The sequence below is a fragment of the Talpa occidentalis genome, unplaced genomic scaffold (assembly GCF_014898055.3).
Source record: "Talpa occidentalis isolate TD23 unplaced genomic scaffold, MPIMG_talOcc4v2.1 talOcc4.6, whole genome shotgun sequence".
NCBI classification, from domain to species: Eukaryota; Metazoa; Chordata; class Mammalia; order Eulipotyphla; family Talpidae; genus Talpa; species Talpa occidentalis.
This window is the reverse complement of record NW_023604972.1, coordinates 118,223,918-118,244,688: the sequence shown is the minus strand read 5'-3', so window position 1 is coordinate 118,244,688 and position 20,771 is coordinate 118,223,918. Positions and strand designations below refer to the sequence as shown.

Below are 20,771 nucleotides of genomic sequence, written 5' to 3'. Positions count from 1 at the left end.
TTCCCCCATTTGAGATGCTCTCTACTTATAGCCAGAAACCTGACTGACCCACCAAAGCTCTTGATGACATAATACACACATCCACCTGCAATTTTTCCTTTATCTTACTCTGTGTTAAATAAGAGGAGATCCCTGACAAGCAAGTCAGGCAAGGTAGGGACTAAGTAGGCTCTTCTCTCCTCCTCAACAAACAATACAGTGGCACACTCTGCAGGAAGAGACATAGAATTAAGTGCCCCCCCCCTTACTATTATTTAGCATAGAACTAACTTAACAGCAAAGAAGAACTTTGGGGAAGTACATAATAAGTGAGTCTACCTGCGTTGATTAGATCTGCATCAACTTCATCTTGTAATGGATATGGACCCTGTGAAATAAAGCAACTGTCTAGTTAGTAAAAGAAGTTTCTCACTGAATCACACACTAAAACTGTAATATCAACAATTTCTCCAAAAATTCTAGGAAATTATAATCAAAAGGCTGGAAATGAACTTTAAAAGAGTATTTGATGTTTTCATGACTCCATTTCTCATATTGACAATCTTTTCCACAAACAACTGTGATTGGGCAAATGAAAACTATTATCTAAACATCACCAAAGTTTAAAAGCTATTAAAAGTACAGGTCAAAAATATAACACTACAAGCGCACAATTACCAACACTTTATGGAAGTTAAATATTTCATTATGATAATAAAAAGAGAAAAATAAGGTTGGGAACTTTAAGTTAACAACTCTTAGTTACAGGAAGATTTCACTATATGAAATACAGTGGATAAATAAAACTTAAATTTCCATCTTACCAAACCCAGGACTCCATTTTCACTCTGCAGATGGACAGTCAAATTTGGACTAATGAAGTTACTGGCCAGAAGCGGGATTCCTATGCCCAAGTTAGCTGGAAAAAAGATGTTAAGGTCCAGCATGTAGAAGGTAGAGAGATTATGTCATAAACCATAAACCTATATATGTAAGTCTGAACAGAAGCCTTCTTTGAAGGCACTTGACCTAAATATAATCACAAAATACATTATTTGATTACCCTTTAGACACACTTTGTAAGTTTTTTTTAAGATCTCTAATTAATCACAGCTTTTTCAGTAACATTAAAATGCTTTCCCACAAAGATACCGGAAGGTGAAGAGAAAGGTGGTACTCTGATAACATTGTATTAACAGTGAGATCTTTATGAATCAAGGCCAGAAAAAATAGTTTGTATAATGCTGCCATACTGCAGACAAAAAGGCCAGCAGGAAACTCAATGGACCAGGTCACTTCTTGTGGATTCAGTAAGACTATGATGCAGCAAACGACAGCTACTTGGTTCAACTCCTACCAGATCACAATGGAGCACAATATAGTGTCACTTGAATTTCACTTTTCACTGTGACATAAAGAACATACTGATTCTATTATGAGCAGGTACTTTAGGGCAAGGCCACCCAAATTACAAGCCTATACCATAATTATTTCATCACATTCCATCATTTTCTCCATTCTTTTAACTTTCTACTGAGCCACATGCCAAGGAAAGAAAAGTTTACATGCTTTGAATTGAAAAAGTGGGTGATATGGAAAAGCAATTGATATGAGCTGACTTACAAATACTTTCCATATACAATACACTACGGTGAATAAAAAAACACCTATAAGCCATTATCATCCAAAATCAGTGATATCATACAGTCAATATTTAAATATCAGTGATAAACCAACTGGCTGGCGATGAAGAAAAAACTCATTGGCCAACTTCCACCTGCCCACTTCCATTTAGCGGACTCTACAGTTCACTGATTACAGAGGTGAAGAGGAGGCACTACTATAATCTCTCCCTAAGTGAATTCTCCATGTAACACAAAGCACAAACTGGGAAAAAAGAAAAATGATATGGCAGAGGTCAAAAGAAAACAGAAAAGGAGAGCTCTCTTCGTTGCTATCAGTCAATAAGACTATCTTCATGGACTAGGAGAAGCTCACAGAATGAGTACACCTGTCATGTTTCAAGTCCTCCTGTCCTATACCTTGAGCTATTCCTTTACTGTATTCAAGCAGCAACATTTAATTTGCATAATTTGTACTGATATGTATTATTTGTCTTATATAGTTAAATAGTTTGTAGCAAACTGATGAACAGACTCCCTGTGATTTGAATTCATTGAAAACTCAGGCACTATTAGTACTAATTTATCTCTACCTACCTCTTTTCTGACAAAGAATCTAAGGCAGATTTTGAATCAGTCATTGAATACCATTGCAAAGCATCAGATATGAAAGGGTACACTCGTGGGACTTTTGTCAAGGGAAACATGGGGTTGTTAAGAAGTTGGATCTGATGTTTCAATGAGTATGCAAATATCAGGATAGAGAGAAAGTAAATAGTACTGGTTATATAACTAGTACTTGGGAGAGCTGAAATCCTCATTTGGGGTAAGCTCTTTTCCCAACAACCCCCAGTCAAATGCCAGATTGTACTGAAATCCATGGTATATTACAAAATAGCTAAGCAAAGTTTTGATGACCATCCAGTTTCAAGATTACAGATTATACTCCAGTTTTATATATCTTGGTATCTTTAAGATATACGCCATATTTTGTAATACTTGATGGACTACTTTAAAAGTTACAATAGGGGGCCTCCCTGGTAGCACAAGGGGTTAAGATGCAACCTGTGAAGCTATCTGCAGCCACTGCAGCATGAGTTCAATCCCCAGCCAGGGAGGTGACTCACATGACGCAGCAGACCTCTCCTGGCTCACCCGCTGCTCCCCTCAACAGTGTATTTCAGTCAATCTGCCTGTTCTGTTCCCCACTCTATCTCTGGTGAATCCTCTTAACCCCCGCCCACACACACATCAGGCCTGTACCCCAGTTCATGTATGCATAAATAAATAATTTTAAAAAGTTGCAATAGGCTAGAGAACGATCACGCTACAGGAGGCCTAAAAACCTGGGAAAAGTGAAAACGTCTCTTCCCGTCCCGGGAAGACCAAGGATACCGAACATGCCGTCCTCAAATTCTAGAGCCGCCCGCTTGATGATGCGCTCCCTCACGCTGTCACCGGGTTTGCCAGACTTGGCTTTCACCTCGTCCCCTGCTTTCCGGACTGATAAACGCTTTAAAGTAAACAGAAATAAATTATTCATGATTGTGATGTACCTTCTATTTTTTATCACTGCTGAAAATACATGCTTTTACCACAAAAAAAATAATCTCTCCTGTAACTACTATGAGGCAAATCTGCAATTATAAAACAGAATTTTAAAAAATAATAACATGGGTAACATTTGATGACAGATTTTATTTTCTAGAAAGTAAGTAAAAGCGATCAGATTTGAAGAGGAAGACATACTTTTCCTGTCTCTTTGAAATAAATAATCGCTCTGTTACTGTCACCTTGACTGCTACCACTTTTATCCTTAAGACACCTACAACTGAATCTCATCAGGTGCTCAGGGAGAAGCCAGAACAAAGAAAAAGGGATAGACCTTGGGATCTGTTTTTGCAGGCCTGTCAGGAGGTGTTTACCAAGTGTTGTTGCTGCCAATTGCTTATTTCCACCTGCAGAGTCTAGACTGGTTTGCTACAAGTGCATCACAGGGAATCAAAGAAATATCCAGAAACCAGTCAGGAAACAATTTTCATTGCTAAATCTTCTTGATACAGACTCTGGTTCCTGTTTGTAAATGTCCCATTCTTTCTCCCTAGCTCCTGATGCCACTTTTAGATTGCAGAATGTCTATTTTATGTCCACAGGGTAGAGAGCACCTCTGATTCCGATAGCTCCTAGGGCATGTATATTTTGTTGCTGATTGCTGGAGACTTGAATCTGCATAACAATTGTGTCCTAGCAAGTCTTTCTCCAAGGTTCTCAGTAGCTTTGGTATATCTGCAATGCTCATAATAGCCACTTTGAGCCATGATTTTATAACTACCAGCTGCCCAGCACCCATCACTAATGGGAAATGATGTTCTCTGTAAAGCGCAAAGCAACTTCAAGATAGATAGACATTTCTGTACAATCACATCAAGAGCCTGGCAGGGGCAAAGCTACCAAAGACCCAATAACCTTTCTCCACTGAGTCAGCCAAAATAATGCATCATAAATTAAGACAGTTATACAAGCCTAGAAGTCTAAGGAATCATTTAACCTGGGGATGTACATCCTGTGAACACAAAGCACTGCTGGGCTACACAGTTAGGCAGTTGGTCACATCCCCTCACAATGGACACTTGAAAAGCTCCTACTAAGATCCAAAGCAAGACTTCATATTCAGCTCTAATTCCCTGTCACCTGAAGTGGTCACAGTGACATGTGTCATTGATAATCAGATCTATAAACAATGAAAAAGCTAGGTCAGTTACCTCAATTCTTTTCTCATATTTTTCTCCCTTTATAAGGCGATGTACATAAATCTTAGGAATATGGATGTCTTCTGGGGCAAATGATCCAACATCCACAATTTCTTCAACCTAGGCAAAAACAAAAATTTTTTTAAATTAAATAGTGAAAGCTTAAACTGAATTTTTTAATTAAAAGGCAAAGTAAATACATCTTCACCTCCAACTTAGGTTGAATATAGAATATAAAAATATATACATACACAAAAGAGGAGGATATGAGTATATATGTATATACTTACACATACACACCTACATATGAGAGAATGTGTGTGTGTTTGCATGTGTGTGTGTGTGTGTGTGTGTGTGTATAATATATCACACACTTTTGGACATCAAAATAAGAAATTCAAGTACATGTTTCTGAACATAAAATACAGAACATAAAGCCCCAGAACTTGGTCTGTGTCTAAAACAGTCTCAGTTACAAATGGTCAAGTGGTTTGTCAGTACAGCTGCTTGAACTTTCACAAAGTGCAGCTCAACTATGCAAAACTTGAAAGCACATTCCTTAAGCACAGATTTTCAAAATTATTGGTAAATTTATCATATCAAAGACAAAAATCTGTAACAACATCTGCTTGGGCAATTGAAGAGCTTTTTAAATATAGATACAAATGTTATTTGTAACCATTTTTAATTATTTCTGTTGTTAGCTTTGTACATGGTGACAGAATTGCAATCACTGAAATAATTTTACTTGAAGACAGATTATTAATTCCAATATGGAAATTTCAGAAAGCTAATATTAAATAATAACTAGAAATGCTCAATGCAATTAGAATAAGGCCATTCACAGAGCAAAAGGGAATCTTATATTAATATGAAATGTCCCCAAATTAGCCTATTTTAGAATTTCTTTCAAAAAAGGACCAAAAAAATAGCTTTTTAAAAAAAACATAAAATAACACTCAGAAGCATCAATGCATTATTAAGGAACTGGTATCAAGTGAAGGACTAGAAAAACTCAATTAAACCTTGCTGTACGCAAAAATTATCATTCTGATACCAGCAAAAACCATTATCTTAGAGATTCTGATTATTCTAAGCATAATATATGCCTTGTCTTGAAACTACCAACTGAACTCTCCAAAAGCTTTCAAGGTTAAGCAGTCCTCAGATGCTATGAATGCCCACACCATGGTCTTCCCACAACAAAAGAATATGAGGGATTATAAGAGTCATTTTAGTTATTGTGTACTGTTCCAAAAAGCTGCAAGATAACAGGGCATATTGGATAAAAGCTGTAGTCTTTGATAAACAGAAGGGTCATGACCACAATCAAACAATAAATCCACAGGAGGATGGGTAAATATGTGGGAGTCCAGGATGACACCATGGGCAGAGACTCATACCTACATCCACCTGAGAAGGAGATGAGAGCGACGAGGTGCTCACCACCATTGCCCTCTGCCTTTCCCTCCCAAGCCCCCTGTGCTCTGTGTGTCTTTTTTTTTAAAAAGATTTATTTATTTATGCATACAAGAACCAGGGTACAGGCCAGAGGTGTGGGGAGTTGGGGGGGTGTGAAAGGATTCACCAGAGACAGAGTGGGGAACAGCACAGACAGGCTGACTGAAATACACTGTTGAGGGGAGCAGCAGGCGAGTCAGGAGAGGTCTGCTGCGCCATGTGGGTAGCTCCCTGCCTGGGGATCGAACTCATGCGGCAGTGGCTGAGGATAGCTTCATAGGTTGCAGCTTAACCCCTTGTGCCACAAGGGAGGCCCTGCTCTGTACATCTTATCTAAGGGTGGTGTCAAGGGGAAAAGGAGGCCCCTACAGACTAGGAGCAGATGCACTACTGCCACCTTCCTAGTGGCTGGAGCCACAAGGGCTCATTCCCTCCTTACACTGAAAGGAAATAAATTGAAATGCTAGTAACTATTACCTCTGGTTAAGGTCTTTTTTTGTTTCCCTTTTACTTTTTTACAAATTGCAAATATAATTTTTTAAAAAGGCAATAGTTTCCAAAACTATGAAATACCTAAGTGGAAGATGTGACAAATTCCTTAGTTAGATATGTACCAGAAAGGCATGATAAGAAAGAAAACAGAGACACTTAAGCAAAACTGTGGCTTCTAAACTCTAAAAGCATTTCCAATGTGTTGAAACAAATTAAGGAAAGCTTTTTTTGCCTATGTTTTTAAAAATAATAATGTGTGTTATTCTCCATGCTAAATGGTGTTCCAAACATTCATTATCTCTTGCTTGAGATATTGTAGCAGCTTCCTAATTCCTAATTGGTCTCCCTGCTTCATCCTTCAGCAAGGGCAAGAAGCATAATGAGGAAAAAAAATTACACTTCTCACTGAAGCCAGAAATATTGATAGTAACCAATCACTATTTAATTCTAATTCCACCAGGAGGAAGCACCAAATTAAGAGAAAATTTCTTTACTAAGGGCAAATGCATCCTGGCTTTCACAACAGACTGAAAGAACATGTCCTGGTAAAGCAACTCTGATGAAATGCAGGAATCTGGTGAAACGTAATCAGTTCCACACTTTGTCATCCTAATATGAATGATTTTCATATTGTTGAAAATGCATGTGCAGCAATTGTCAAAACAATATCAACACTCAACAGTATTGAAAATTTCTATACAAAAATCAAAGCTTTCCTAGAGTTAGTTTGCAGAGTTAATGGCAAAGGAAGGAAATATTTGAAATACAAACCAAAAGAAGACAACATATGTTTGCAGACAATCTGCGAAAAGTTTAAAAAAAAAAAACCAAAACGGAAGCGGCAGAACTATCTCCAGGCTGGCTCTTGCAAGGAATGAAGGCTTTGGTGCACTCCTGTGTGATCTTGAGAAAGAGAAGTACAAAAGAAACAATGTGAGGGGAAAGTCCAGTGAGTTCAGGTGACACCCTAGTGTCAAAGAAATCTGAAAAGAGACAGACAAACTGGGTTTGCTAAGGAAAAGGTAACGCTACTATAGCACTCACTACAGCAGACACGCACCTGAAATCAGAAGTGGGAAAACAGAATGAAGAACCAAGAAAAGGCCTCAGTGCAAGGCAATGAGCATGTCTGTGTGTCCTCAGACAAATCAGGATGGAGGGAAGGTAGCTGAGATAGACCCACCTTTTCCCTGGCAGCACACAGTGTCCTGAGCACCAGGTGCTACACCCGAGAAAGCCAGATATGCGAGGCTCCTCTAATTAGTACTTGTCTTCAGTGGTTAACAGGAAAACAGAGGCTAGGAAATGTTCATTCTTACTGATTTGAACTTTGTTTTAAAAGGTTGCTTTCTCTGCTCTGCAGCCTTTCTATTTAATAATTCTGAAAAGTTTTATTTTAAAGTCCAGAGAAAAGAATCCATCCTTTGGTGACAATGCTTTTTTTTTGGGGGGGGTGGGAGGGCGCTTATTTTTATTTTTTATTTTATTTGTACAAGAGCCGGGGTACAGTCCAGATGCACGGGAGGGTGAGAGGACTCACCAGAGACAGAGCAGGGGACAGAACAGGCAGACTGACGAAATACAGTGCTGAGGGGAGCAGCGGGCGAGACAGGAAAGGTCTGCTCGCCGTGCAGGTTGCTCCAAGGTTGGCAGGGATCGAACTGGCACTGCAGAGGCTGCGGACAGCTTCAAAGCGCTGCGCTCAACCATCTGCGCCACCAGTGAGGCCCAATGCTTTTGTTTTTATTTGGCAAACATTATTTGTAGCTCAGGTAAGGAAACAGAGGCATGGCAGGGCAATAACTTTCTTGGTTTTTATGCTTTTTTTTTTTTTTTTTTTTAGTGACAACCTCAATCCGTTAAGGCCACAAAAAAAGGGCCCAACCCTGAAGACTTAGTAAAGAAAGCCGCACCCTGCAAACCTCCTGTGATTTATAATGTGAGGGCTCTGTGGGAGGAAGGGGAGGGCTTGCATGCCAGATTTTTCTCCCAAATCATTTTGAGTTTCAAAAGGTTTAGGAAGAACATTCTTCTTTTGCCAATATATGAAAAAGCAGACAGCAACAACCAGTAATGTTTAGAATCATTAAAATAAAAAACAAAACACTAAGTAACTCCAAATTAGCAAAGAGCTGTGGAAAACTCAAAAAGCGTAAGAGGGAGGCAATGAATAACAGAAACAGTTCACAAGTTAGATGCAGAGGGGCTCTGATACTAACAGAGTAGAAACGTTGAAGGGGAAATAAGGAGAAGTAGGTAGGTCAGCATGCAGGGTTTCCTTCCCCGAAATCCAAAAGAGCAAGAAGGGGCAAAAAATACATATTACAAAAAATCCAAAGGTGCAAGTAGGTACCTAGCTTCTCAAGCTTCCTGCTGAAGGATGATATTAAAAATAGGTGAAATGGGCATAAAAGTTGAAAAGGCCTGAAACAAGTACACAGGGCCTCAGAAGTCTACACAGAATGCACATACTGAAATAGGGAGTGGGTGTTAATGAATCTACACCCCTCAAAAAGGTTGGTAAATACAGTTACATTATTTAATATGGTGGATGGGATCTTATGCCAATGGACATTCTACAACATCCAGTGAAAACAAGCTGATGAAAGAACACTCTACATGAAAAAAATATGCATGCCTGGGAAGCCACTGAGTGAACAGTGAAACATGGTAAAGTATATTCAAAGTGGGTTTAAAGGGAGAAAGAACATCACATTAATGGCCATGTAATCAGAGTGCTCACTGAGCTAAAGATGTAGATGACATATTTTTAATAGAAATGACAAAACTGGCTCAGATATAAAATGGTGGTATCATGATGGATGCCAATTATTTGAACATATTCTGCTCATCATGTACTGCTGATAAATTCTCTATTGCCTTCTGACAAGTTCTATCTTCCAGAATGAAACAGTGAGAAAAACCATGATTCTGCACTCCTAATAGACAAGGACGGATTGCTTAATAAAGTAGAAATGATGGCAACCCTGAAAGAAGGTGACAATTTAAAATTGGAATTTGTAATAGACCAGGAACTGAATGCTGGGCACATATAAAAAAGCACCCTGGTCTTTGAAGAAAAGCATATTTTGAAAATAGCAGTATCAAGTGGTCAGAGACTCTAACAAATGGGCATATGGGTTCTGGAAATTCCCATTAGGAGGTACATGACAACAGGCCATCTTGATGATGAAAAAAACATCACACGAGGAGTGAATACAATAAGGACAGCATGGATAGCTGTGTGTTTACTCATATTTTAAAAGGGCTTATACAAGGGAGACAGGGATGACAGGACAAATGAAATCCCATGAGACCTTAAGAAATATGTCAAAAGGTTAAAAATTGGAACGGGATAAGTCACATCCAAAATGCTACCAATGATGAAAGAGTAGTTTGTGAGGGTGATGTTGCTGCTGCTGCCGCTGGAGAATTCAGAAAGGCCACTTCTCAAGACAGATGACAGAAAGACAACATGGCAGCTTAAGTTCATTTGCTCCAGACCTCCCCATCAGGGAGAAGGAAAAGGTAAAACTAATACGGCTGAGGAATTGAATGAATTCCAAGAAGAGGTACACCAAGGTTCTCGGACCTAATTCTAGACTATCAACTCAAAAAAAAAAAAAAGGGTTATCAGAGGGGACAGGGGGTGCAAAAAGGGACAAGGGAGGGAGGCCAAGAGAGTGCTGTTACAGGTGGTTTGCTAAAAAGGGTAGCAGAACTTGCACATATGGAAGAACAAAAATCTAAGCCCCAAATTAAAATATAATAATAATTTTTTTTTCATTATTATTATACTCTGGATCAAAGCACTTAAAAAATTGTATCCAGGGCCTCCCCGGTGGCGCAGCGGTTGAGCGCTGGGTTGCGAAGCTGCCCGTGGCCTCTGCGGCTTCGGTTCGATCCCCGGCTGCTCCCCGGCCACCTGAGGAGGGTCCCACATGGCGCGCAGACCTCTCCTGACGCCCGCTGCTCCCCTCAGCAGTGTACTTTGGTCCTTCTGCCTGCTCTGCTCCCCGCTCTGGCTCTGGTGAATTCTCTCACCCTCCTGCGCTTCTGACTGTACCCAGTGCATGTATAAACAAAAACAAACAAACAAACAAATAAATAAATAACATGCCTCTATAAAAAAAATATATATATAAAAAAAGAAAACAGTCCCACTAAAAAAAATTGTATCCAAGAATTTTTAAAGAGCCTGAAAAAAAAGGTCACAGTATGACAGTCATGTGGAAAATTGTAGAGATGTCTACAGTTAGAGACAGGAAAATATACTTTTCCAAACTGGTGCTTGATTCACAGTAATATTCTAAAGTGGATTATTAAACAGTCTGTAAGGTCATAAACAGAGAAAAGATGTGTTAGACACCAGTACAAATTTCAACCCTGACCAAGCCATCCCACAGATGAGCTTCATTAATTTGCAGAACTGCCTAGTGCATTTTCAGACCAGGAGAAAAGCAGCGTATGATTTTGCAAAGCACCCAACCAAGTCCGTCACACAAGAGTTTTACAGACACAGTGGGAAAATGGGGCTTGGATTTAATGACTTTAGATCAACAAATAGAAATGAAATATCCACTAGCTACAGCAACAGGAAACTGATAGTCTGTTCTGGGTAAATGACTACTTGAAGAACCACATTTGAAACCTGACATTGCCTTAGAAGTCTGCAATGTTGTGGTTTTTGACTTTGGAAGGAACAGATACTTCTATATGAACATGATGAAAGCTACGAAGTCTGTTCTCTCTCTCATTCTAACACACACACACACACACACACACACACACACACACACACACAACCTATAAAATCCTTCCTAGGATTTCGGAGCATTGGTTCATAAACATGCTCCCACCAAGGAGACCCCAAACTGGAAGAGAACCCCAGCTTCAGCAGTTTGATGTCTTTGGTCTCATACTGCCCAGCATCTTTATCAAAGCATTAAATGGAGGCAGAGAAAACATTCTGAGTCCATTATGATTAAGGGGCAAGGGCAGGGGTGCAATAGGCAGTTCTGAACAAATGCATTTCCATCTCTGTTAGAGAAGACCATCTCAGGCACATGACTTCCAAGGAGACACCAAAAGTTTGTGTTAAAAAACAAACAGGGGCTTCCCTGATGGCCCAGTGGTTGAGCGCTGGACTGTGAAGCTGCCTGCAGCCTCTGCAGCGCCGGTTCGATCCCCGGCCACCGGCAAGGGTCCCACATGGTGCGCAGACCTCTCCTGCCGCACCCACTGCTCCCCTCAGCAGTGTATTTCGTCGGTCTGCCTGTTCTGTTCCCCGCTCTGTCTCTGGTGAATTCCCTTACCCTCCCACGCTTCTGCCTGTACCCAGTGCTGTATAAATAAATAAATAAATCTTTAAAAAATAAAAATAAAAAACAAACAATATTTGGGCCTCCCTGGTGGCACAGGAGGTTGAGCGCCGTGCTGTGAAGCTGTCCGCAGCCTCAGCAGTGCGGGTTCGATCCCGGCCGGCTGGCAAGAATCCCACATGGTGCGGCAGATCTCTCCTGTCTTGCCCGCTGCTCCCCTCAGCAATGTATTTCAGTACATCTGCCTGTTCTGCTCCCTGCTTTATCTCTGGTGAATCCTCTCACCCTCCTACGCCTCTGGCCTGTACCCCAGCTCTTATATAAAAATAAATAAATCTTAAAATACAAACAAAAAACAAACAGTATTCAAGGAGTCCAATCACTCTGTTAATGCTCCAAGAACAGTATGCTCCTAGAGCAAACTTATTATCTTTACGCCACAATTAAAAAGTCTTTTCCTTGAAATCAAATGAGATCTTTCTTACAATTAAAAAAGAGTGCCTAAGACAATATTCCCTCTAGTTTTAATAGCAAGAATATTTGTACTTCAGCTGATCATTAGTTTCCTTTAAAAAATAAGTACTCCCAACTACAGAAGTATTTTTTGACATCTTCTGGTTCACTCATGTTTGCCATTATAGTATAATTTTTTTCAATCTATTCTAGTTCCATTCTACATTCTTCTATTGCTTTTCTTTCTTCCTCTAATGCTACTTTTAATTGATGTTATCTGGTATATTTTCTGTGCTCTGTAAGCTGTTTTGTATCATCTCTGAAACAAAATGGGTGAAGGTGAAACCCTACACTTACTTATCCTGGAGAATGACAGGAGGCCAGAAAGAACAGCTGATACCATGAAGATACAAATTAGTCTCCACTGATTAGGAAACAAAACGTGCTAATATTAACTTTATTAAATTCAGCAGGGATCAGAGTTAATATTCTAAAATAAAACCCGGCCTAATAATCTTTTTGGAAAGGAAATTAAAGAGTTTCACTGACCACCAGCCCGATATAATGTGACAGATACCACAAAATGCCCAGGAACTTTCCTTTCTCCATTTGCTGTCCAATCTGAGCATTGATGACAATCACTTTCAACCCAATGTCCTTCATTACGAAACAAAAACTACTCTTTCTCCATGTTTCATTTAAACAAATGGAATGAGGAGGAAAAAGAAGCAGTCTGAACACTTTAGAAGAAAACTTTATCTAAATTAACTAAATTTTTAAAACTATGACTAGAAACAAAATGAATGGAACATGTTGATCAAAAAAAGTAGTAGTTTTACTTCATTGACTATTCCTATGGTTTTCCAATTGTGTTTGTAAACAAATTTAAAATCAGTTTATGCTAAGTATTGTTTTCATTTCCATAACAAAACATTTAGTCCATACTGGTATTTTGCCAACATTTTTTATTTGACAAAAAAATGCCAACCTTCACTAAATACTTAATTTAATAACATTAAGGCAATATTATAAACATCCAAATTTATTTGACATATCTTCTTCTAAAAGGAAATTGTATTAGGATTGTAGCAAATCCAGGAAAGTAATTAAAATGAGTTCATCTACCCAACAGAATTAAAATACTTCTAACACATTCATTCAAAGCACCAGCCTTATCTATAACGGTAAGAAAAATAATTACACCATTATCACATACCCCAACGAAAACAGGGAGAATTGATATAATTAACAAAACCGAACTAGAAACATTTTTCACTGAAGATATGGAGAAACAGGGAAAGACAGGATTTCACAGCCTATTAATGATGCAACTAAAACTTTAAAAGGTTACTCTTTAAGACTGTTTCCTTCCATTTGGGGCTGTTAATCATCCTTGCAGCTTTTTAAAATCCAAGAACACAGTATTTCACACTGTAAAGGAGAATTTGGTTAAACTCTACCATTTCTACAACACAGTTTAATGGCTGCTTAATCTAACAGGGATTTGACTTGAATTCAGCATGTAAATGACTCAATAAGTCCTAAATTTAAAATTATTTAGCTTATGCTGTGGAATAAGGGGGCTTTCTTCTTTTCACTTCCTCTTTTAAATATTCTCCATATGCTTTCATTTCTATGGAGCAGTAAGCAAAGTGGAATCTTAGTTATTTCATTAAGAAACTCTTTTCCTTGATTTAGCACAAGAAAGGTAGATACAAAATGTGAAAATAAACTTTAGAGTAAAATACCCTCTCTCTTCTCTCTCTGTAATTAAATTTCCAAAATTAGATCTTTAAAGTTCTAAAGAAATTCAAACACACCCGTTGTATTCTCAGTCGTGATTTCAGCACTAGGTCAAATGACCCTTCCTTACTACAAATAGCAGAGACACACATACAACCACAACCAGTTTTCTTGGTTTCACTTAATTCCAGTTTTTCTAAAAAGCTGATTTCAACTTCAAGTTCACACAGAAGAGAAGGACCAGGGCATCATTTACAACAATGACTGAAGCCTACTGTAGTGGGCAAAAATATGCAGGGGAAGGAGAAATATCAAGGTACCACCTATTAAGGTTAAAAACTAAGACCCCACTCCTTGTCCAGCAGGCAGGTTTGGGAGGCTTGAATAGGTCAGGAAATTGATAAAGGTACCTTGGGGCCCAAACTGTAAGATCCATCACCATGACCAGGAAAACTAGCCCAGCTCCAGGAGTGCAGAAGCAGAGGCCAAGACATGTTACTATGTCAAGGACCAGACATCCCAGAGACAACTGGTGTGAACTGGTGGCCCATGTAAGAAAAGCCCACAAAAACAGAGTATGAAAGAGAGCCTCAAATTCTTCTTCCTACACAGACATGCTTCTCTCATCTCGTCCCCTACTCTCTTGCAGGGTATTTCAATAAATCGCCTTTTTTGGTCTCCACTCTGTTTCTGGTGAATTCTTTCACCCTTGTGCCTCCAGTCTCACCCCTATACCTACTGTGAAAAATGCTGACTGATCCAAAATCTACAATGTCTTCTTAGTAAACAGAGCTCATCCCCACAATTAACACCATATTTGAAAAGAATGACAACTAAAAGCATACTGATCTCTTAGAAAATAATTTTCTAGTAAGAGAAAAGTGTGATATAGTTGATAGAAAATGGTAATGATAACTCATTAATGCTAATACTTTGTAAGGGAGTGATTTTGTCCATAAGGTTCTAAAGTCATATATTTCACTGAGTGCTTTGTTGTTGGGTATGGTGCAGTAATAGACATCTGAGGAGGTATGAACCTATATCCCTAATTCATAAGCAGTGTTGTAAATCAATGTTACCTCAAATATATAAGTGTGTGTGTGTGTATATATATATGTACACATATATATACATATATAAATAAAAAGATGACAAATATGATATAAAGAGTACTAGATTTGGTGTCAGAAGACAGAGATTCTGGTTTTAGCCCTAATATTATCCAGTACTATGGTCTTATGTGAGCCACTTAAAGTATTTCATCTCTAAAAGATGAGAAATGAACTTTAAATAATGCCTAATATTCTTCCCCGCCTTTGCACGGTCTAAGTCTACCTTTGTTCCTGAATGTTCTATAAAACAAGGTCATAAAATGTGCACATTAACATAAATATTTTTTCTGATCATTCTGGGATGTTGAACACTCTAGACTAATCCCCTATTACTGGGTATACTTTGTTAAAAGTGACACGTGAATTTAATTCCATGGCAGTAAGTATATCATCAGTACCCATCTATTCTTACATATTTGTTAGGCCAATCCTGACTAACCAGGCTATTGTGTTTACAAGGCCAGTTTATTTGCACTGATTTATAACCCCTTGTATATCTAGTTAACTACCATATGGCTTGTTCTGCATTGGCTGAGTAATAAAAGCCTACTGAATGAGGCATGCTATCTATTCCAGACGGCATTAAAAGGCACACCTTGAGATACAATGAGCCCAGAGCAGTCAGGAAGCTAGTCACAGTCACAGTAATACGGACAGGACTGACAGAACAGCTGGTGGCAGGTTATCAAGCCTCTTTATGCAGAGCCTGCACAGGCTCAGGTATAACCATCAGAAAGAACCACTGAGCTTAAGGCTTTTTTTGGTTGTTTTGTTTTTGTTTTTGTTTTTTGCTTTCTTAGAGCACAGAAGGATAATGATGTAAATTAAATAAAATGGGTAGAACATTTCTAAGCCCACGAAGTGATGCTTCTGTTTCAAATGTCTGGTTTGGAGAATCAAACAACATTCAATGACCATCTATGATATGCCAGGCGTTCTGCTAGGTGCCGGGAACACAAGAAACACAAATAGGAAAAAGACAAGGCCCCATTAGGTGCTCACAGTCTAACGGAAGAGAAAGGAAAACCACTAATCACAGGATGGTATGGTAACCAACGCTCCATCAACAGAGGGAAAGTTCCCCTGAGAAAGCAGAAAATGAGACATGTAAAAGAGGACAAGGAGGGCATTCCAGGTAGCAGGACCAGCAAGGACAAAGGCCTGGGGTCAGGAAGAATGTGCAGAAATATTCCCTGTAAAAGGATTTAGTGTGCGCAGGAACCAGAGTGGCAAAAAGAAGCAAAATTTATTTTATGGAATGAACAACCTAATTTTGGAAAAGACATTAGAAAGGGCAAAGCTAACCTGAACAAAAAGAAATGTGATTTCCTTCATACTTCAAAAACCTCACAAGGGAGTTCACTTTAACTAATGCTACTAGGGCACTTTCTTTTGATTACAGTGGCATCTTTCCAGAACGAAATCTTTAACACCTTGGCAATTACAGTCTCTCACTTTTACTAATGTTTGGTTGTGCACCTGGATTTTCTAGAGACCTAGTAAAAGGCCACTGGAAAATTTGAATATATTCTAATTTTAGGAGGCTGCCATATGCTAGATGCTCAAACTATAATAATGATACATGCAGACATACGTTGATAGCAAATAGAACCAATAACACAAAAAGGGTCAGTGAGTAATGTTCTATCACTTCTCCTCTTACAATCTCTTAAGCCATTTATGTAAGCCATGACTTTAAAATGCCTTCTTTTTTCAAGTTATATTCTTGAACCACAACAATTTGGAAAGTAACTCCTAAAAAAAAATAAGCAGCTAATTTTTAAAATGAAACAATCTTGTATAAAGCTCTAATTATCACTTCAGCATTTGTAGATTAGATCTATATTTGAGGTAGAAAAAAATAACATTTTTGACAAGGTCTCTGGAAGGAGTGAGGAAAGCCGCTATTATTTTCATCAGAGTGACTTTAAAATCACAAGCTAAATTGTTAACACCAACATGGAAAAAATCAGTAAGTAGGTCAAAAGTTGTTAAACTAAAGGAGAAAACAAAATCAGTAAATGAAATCTTTGTCCTCTTTTTACATTAAGTTTTGTCTCACCCCCTGCTCCCCTCAGCCGTTCATTTCAGTCAATCTGCCTGTTTGTCTCCCCACTCTGTCTCTGGTGAACTCCCTGCCTCTCTGGCCTGTACCCCAGTTCTTGTATGAATAAATAAATAAATCATTAAAAAACCCTAAGTGTCCAACAACAGATGACTAGAATAAGAAGCTGAGATACATACACACAATGGAATACTATTCAGCTATAAAAAAGCTGAACGCCTGACATTTACAACAACATGAATAGAACTGAAGGGAATTATGTTAAGTCAAATAAGCCACAGAGAGAAAGGCAAATACAGAATGATTTTTACTCAAAGGTGAAATACAAAGAGACAAAGCAAAGGAACTGACAAAACTAAACTAAAACAAATCCGAAAAGTATGACTGCAGAATTGAGGCTAATACAGTGGGACAGTGGGAACAAGGTAGGGAGGGAACAAGGTGGTGTATAATGGTATATGATAAGTGGATATGGGTGCTGTGGTGGTCAGTGGGGGTGGTGATGTACATCTGAACAGGTGTGAACCCATTCCCCTGAGTCTTATATTGCACTGTAAACCAATGGTACCACAATAATTTTAATTTTACTTTATTTTTTTAATTTTTTTAAATTTTACTTTAAATATGTGTGTATGTACACATATGCATGTATTTCCTCTGTTCCTTTCTCTCCTCTCCTTCTGGTATTTTCCTTCCATTATTCCCTTCTGGTATTACACATTTTATGATTTCCCCAGTTCTTAGATAGTCTGTTCTCTCTTTGTTCTGTTTTCTCTTTGTATTTGAGTATTGGAAGTTTCTACTGACATTTTTTCAAGCTCACTGATTGTTTCCTTGGCCATGTAGTCTTTTTCAATGAGCCCATTGAAGGTATTCTTCATTTATGCCACAGTAATTTGATCTCCAGTATTTCCTTTTGATTCTTTCCTACAGTTTTCATCTCTCTGTTTAAATTACCCATCTGTTCTTGCACATTGCCCTCTATTTCCATTAGAACCCTAGAATATGAATCATAGCTGCTTTAAATTCCAATATGATAATTCTAACATCTGAGTCATATCTGAGTCTGGTTCTAATGCTTACTCTGTCTCTGCAAACTGTACAGTTTGTCTTTAATATGCCATATAATTTTTATTTTGGAAAGCTATACAGGATGCACTGAGCAAAAGTAACTGACACTTTTTGTGTGAAGTTTCATCTTATTCTGACTAGGGGTAGTCAGAATATTTACTATTTGCTATAGGTACAGATATAAGTGGCTAAATATTTCTCTAATGTCCTTGTTTTTGTCCTTGTTGTCTTTGGGTTTCCCTAAAGACTTCTTAAATAATGCTCAAGATAATACAATAGCTAAGCTTTGGAAACAACCCAAATGCCCAAAAATAGATGACTGGATCTAGAAGATGTGGTACACGGGCCTCCCCGGTGGCGCAGCGGTTGAGCGCTGGGTTGCGAAGCTGCCGGCGACCTCTGCGGCGCTGGTTCGATCCCCGGCTGCTCCCCGGCCACCGGAGGAGGGTCCCACATGGCGCCCAGACCTCTCCTGCCGCCCGCTGCTCCCCTCAGCAGTGTACTTTGGTCCTTCTGCCTGCTCTGCTCCCCGCTCTGGCTCTGGTGAATTCTCTCACCCTCCCGCGCTTCTGACTGTACCCAGTGCATGTATAAACAAAGAAACAAACAAACAAACAAACAAACAAATAAATAAATAAAACATGCCTCTATTTAAAAAAAAAAAAAAAGAAGAAGATGTGGTACATATACACCATGGAATATTACTCAGCATTCAAAAAAGATAAACACATGCAATTTGCAGCAACATGGATGGAGCTTGAAGGGATCATGCTCAGCGAAATAAGCCAGAAAGAAAAAGAAAAATACCAGATGGTCTCACTCATAGCAGGAATCTAGAAAACTTAAATAAGGGACCAGGAAAATTGAAAGTAAAAATCAAAATCAACAAAAAACTATGAACCAAAGACACTATATGGGGGGTGGGGTGCGGGGAGGGGAGGGATTGGGGTCAAAATAAGGGGGTCGCAATTGTATGGGGAATATAAAAATAAAATTTATTTAAAAAAAAATAATGCTCAAGATAAGAAGTTCTTTAAGTTGTTGTTCCCTGCTATGACACAGGAACCCTACTGTGCAGCAGTCACTGTGGGGTGGGGATGAGAAGAGTGGGAGCACCCATGGTACTATGATTAGATCAGTCTTTTAAGTGAGTCTTCCCCCCTCCAAACTGACTTTCACCAGATTTTTTTCAGTTTTCTGGTCTTTCCCACCCCCTGAAACAGGAAAATGAGAGGCAGGCCACAGTTGGCATCTCACTTGTCTACATGAAAGGCTAGAGAGAACTGGAATTTCCTTTTCCCCTGGTCAGTGAGGCTCTGATAAAGACCCAGTGAATTAATAAGAACAGAATTCTCTGAATCTTTTTCAAAATGACTACTTTTGCCCCTTTTCCTGCCAGAAGCATAAGGAAACTTTTCTCCAGTCTGCATTAGGAGAACCTGGCAGGGGTCCTGGAGGTAAAACTCAAGAAAGTCTGCCCCTTCCCAAGACCAGACCATCTGAAGTTTTAACACTGCCTTGCCCACATTAAGTCACCAGTAATTCATCCATAGTTTAGCGTGTCCTACCCCAGTGCTGGTTTCCACAGAGAGTTCTGCTCCAAGAAGTGATCAGTCTATCTGTCTCTAATTTTGGAGGCAGTGGTTTCCTCTGTGACTTCAATTCTCTGCTAGATCTAAGAGGCCTTGTTGATTTTCAGTTTGTTCACCTTTTATCTCATTGTATGGACATGAGGGGTGACTTCTGATTTCTTTCTTTCTTTTTTTTTTTTTTGTGGGACCCTCGCCGGCGGCCGGGGATCGAATCGGCACTGCAGAGGATGTGGGCAGCCTCGCAGCCCAGCGCTCAACCGCTGCGCCACCAGGGGAGGCCCATGACTTCTAATTTCTTTAGATACCAGACCACCAGAAACTGGAATTACCTATTTTTTAAGTATATAGTCATTCCAGTATAGTCGTAAAATTTCTAACTTGGTTTTAAGCCTCTACATAGCACTCTCTATCTCATTCTAGCTTTCCAAGTGTGAGAGCTCCCATTTTATAGCTTTTAGAGCTCCCACTTTATAGCTTTTATTAGATTTTACAAATTTTAAGAGGTTAATATTACTGTATGATTTTTAATTTTGTTGACAGAAATATTAACATCATAAAGCTACACTTTATTGACCTAAAAATTCAATTAGCCAAAGGGCTGTGACCCTGCCAGTAAGGAGGTAGTAAAAAATATTAACAATGGGGCTCTTCTTGGCCCCTCCCAGGTACCTTATACCTGGAAGTCTTTGTTCTTTGTCTTTTCTTAAAATAAACTTCTCTTTCTAAGACAAGATTTGTTTCTCACGGGCCTCCCTGGTGGTGCAAGGGGTTAAGCACCACACTATGAAGCAATCCGCAGCCTCTGCAGCATGAGTTCGATCCCCGGCGGCCAGGGAGCAACCCACATGGTGCAGCAGACTTCTTCTGACTCACCTGCTGCTCCCCTCAGCAGTGTATTTCAGTCAGTCTGCCTGTTCTGTTCCCCACTCTCTCTGGTGAATCCTCTCACCCACTGTGGCCTGTACCCCAGCTCTTGTATGCATAAATAAATCTTTTAAAAAATATATTAAAAATGTTAATACTGCAAAGTGTAATTAAATCAAAATGCACCTTAAAATACACCCAACAATGCTTGCTTGTGCTTAAGAACATACACTTTGGAGGCAAGAA

At 39.1% G+C, this 20,771-nt stretch overlaps 1 protein-coding gene across 1 annotated transcript in view; it reads right to left on the bottom strand.

Annotated features, from left to right (window-relative positions):
- The window catches only part of OXCT1 (3-oxoacid CoA-transferase 1), a 122,708-nt gene that overhangs the window by 59,345 nt on the left and 42,592 nt on the right, over positions 1-20,771 (bottom strand). The window contains exons 8-11 of the mRNA XM_037530651.2: positions 4,364-4,471; positions 2,997-3,114; positions 804-898; positions 319-367 (exon numbers count right to left, since the gene is read on the bottom strand). Coding sequence (XP_037386548.1) covers positions 319-367; positions 804-898; positions 2,997-3,114; positions 4,364-4,471 — 370 coding nt within the window. The remainder of the gene's footprint in view (positions 1-318; positions 368-803; positions 899-2,996; positions 3,115-4,363; positions 4,472-20,771) is intronic.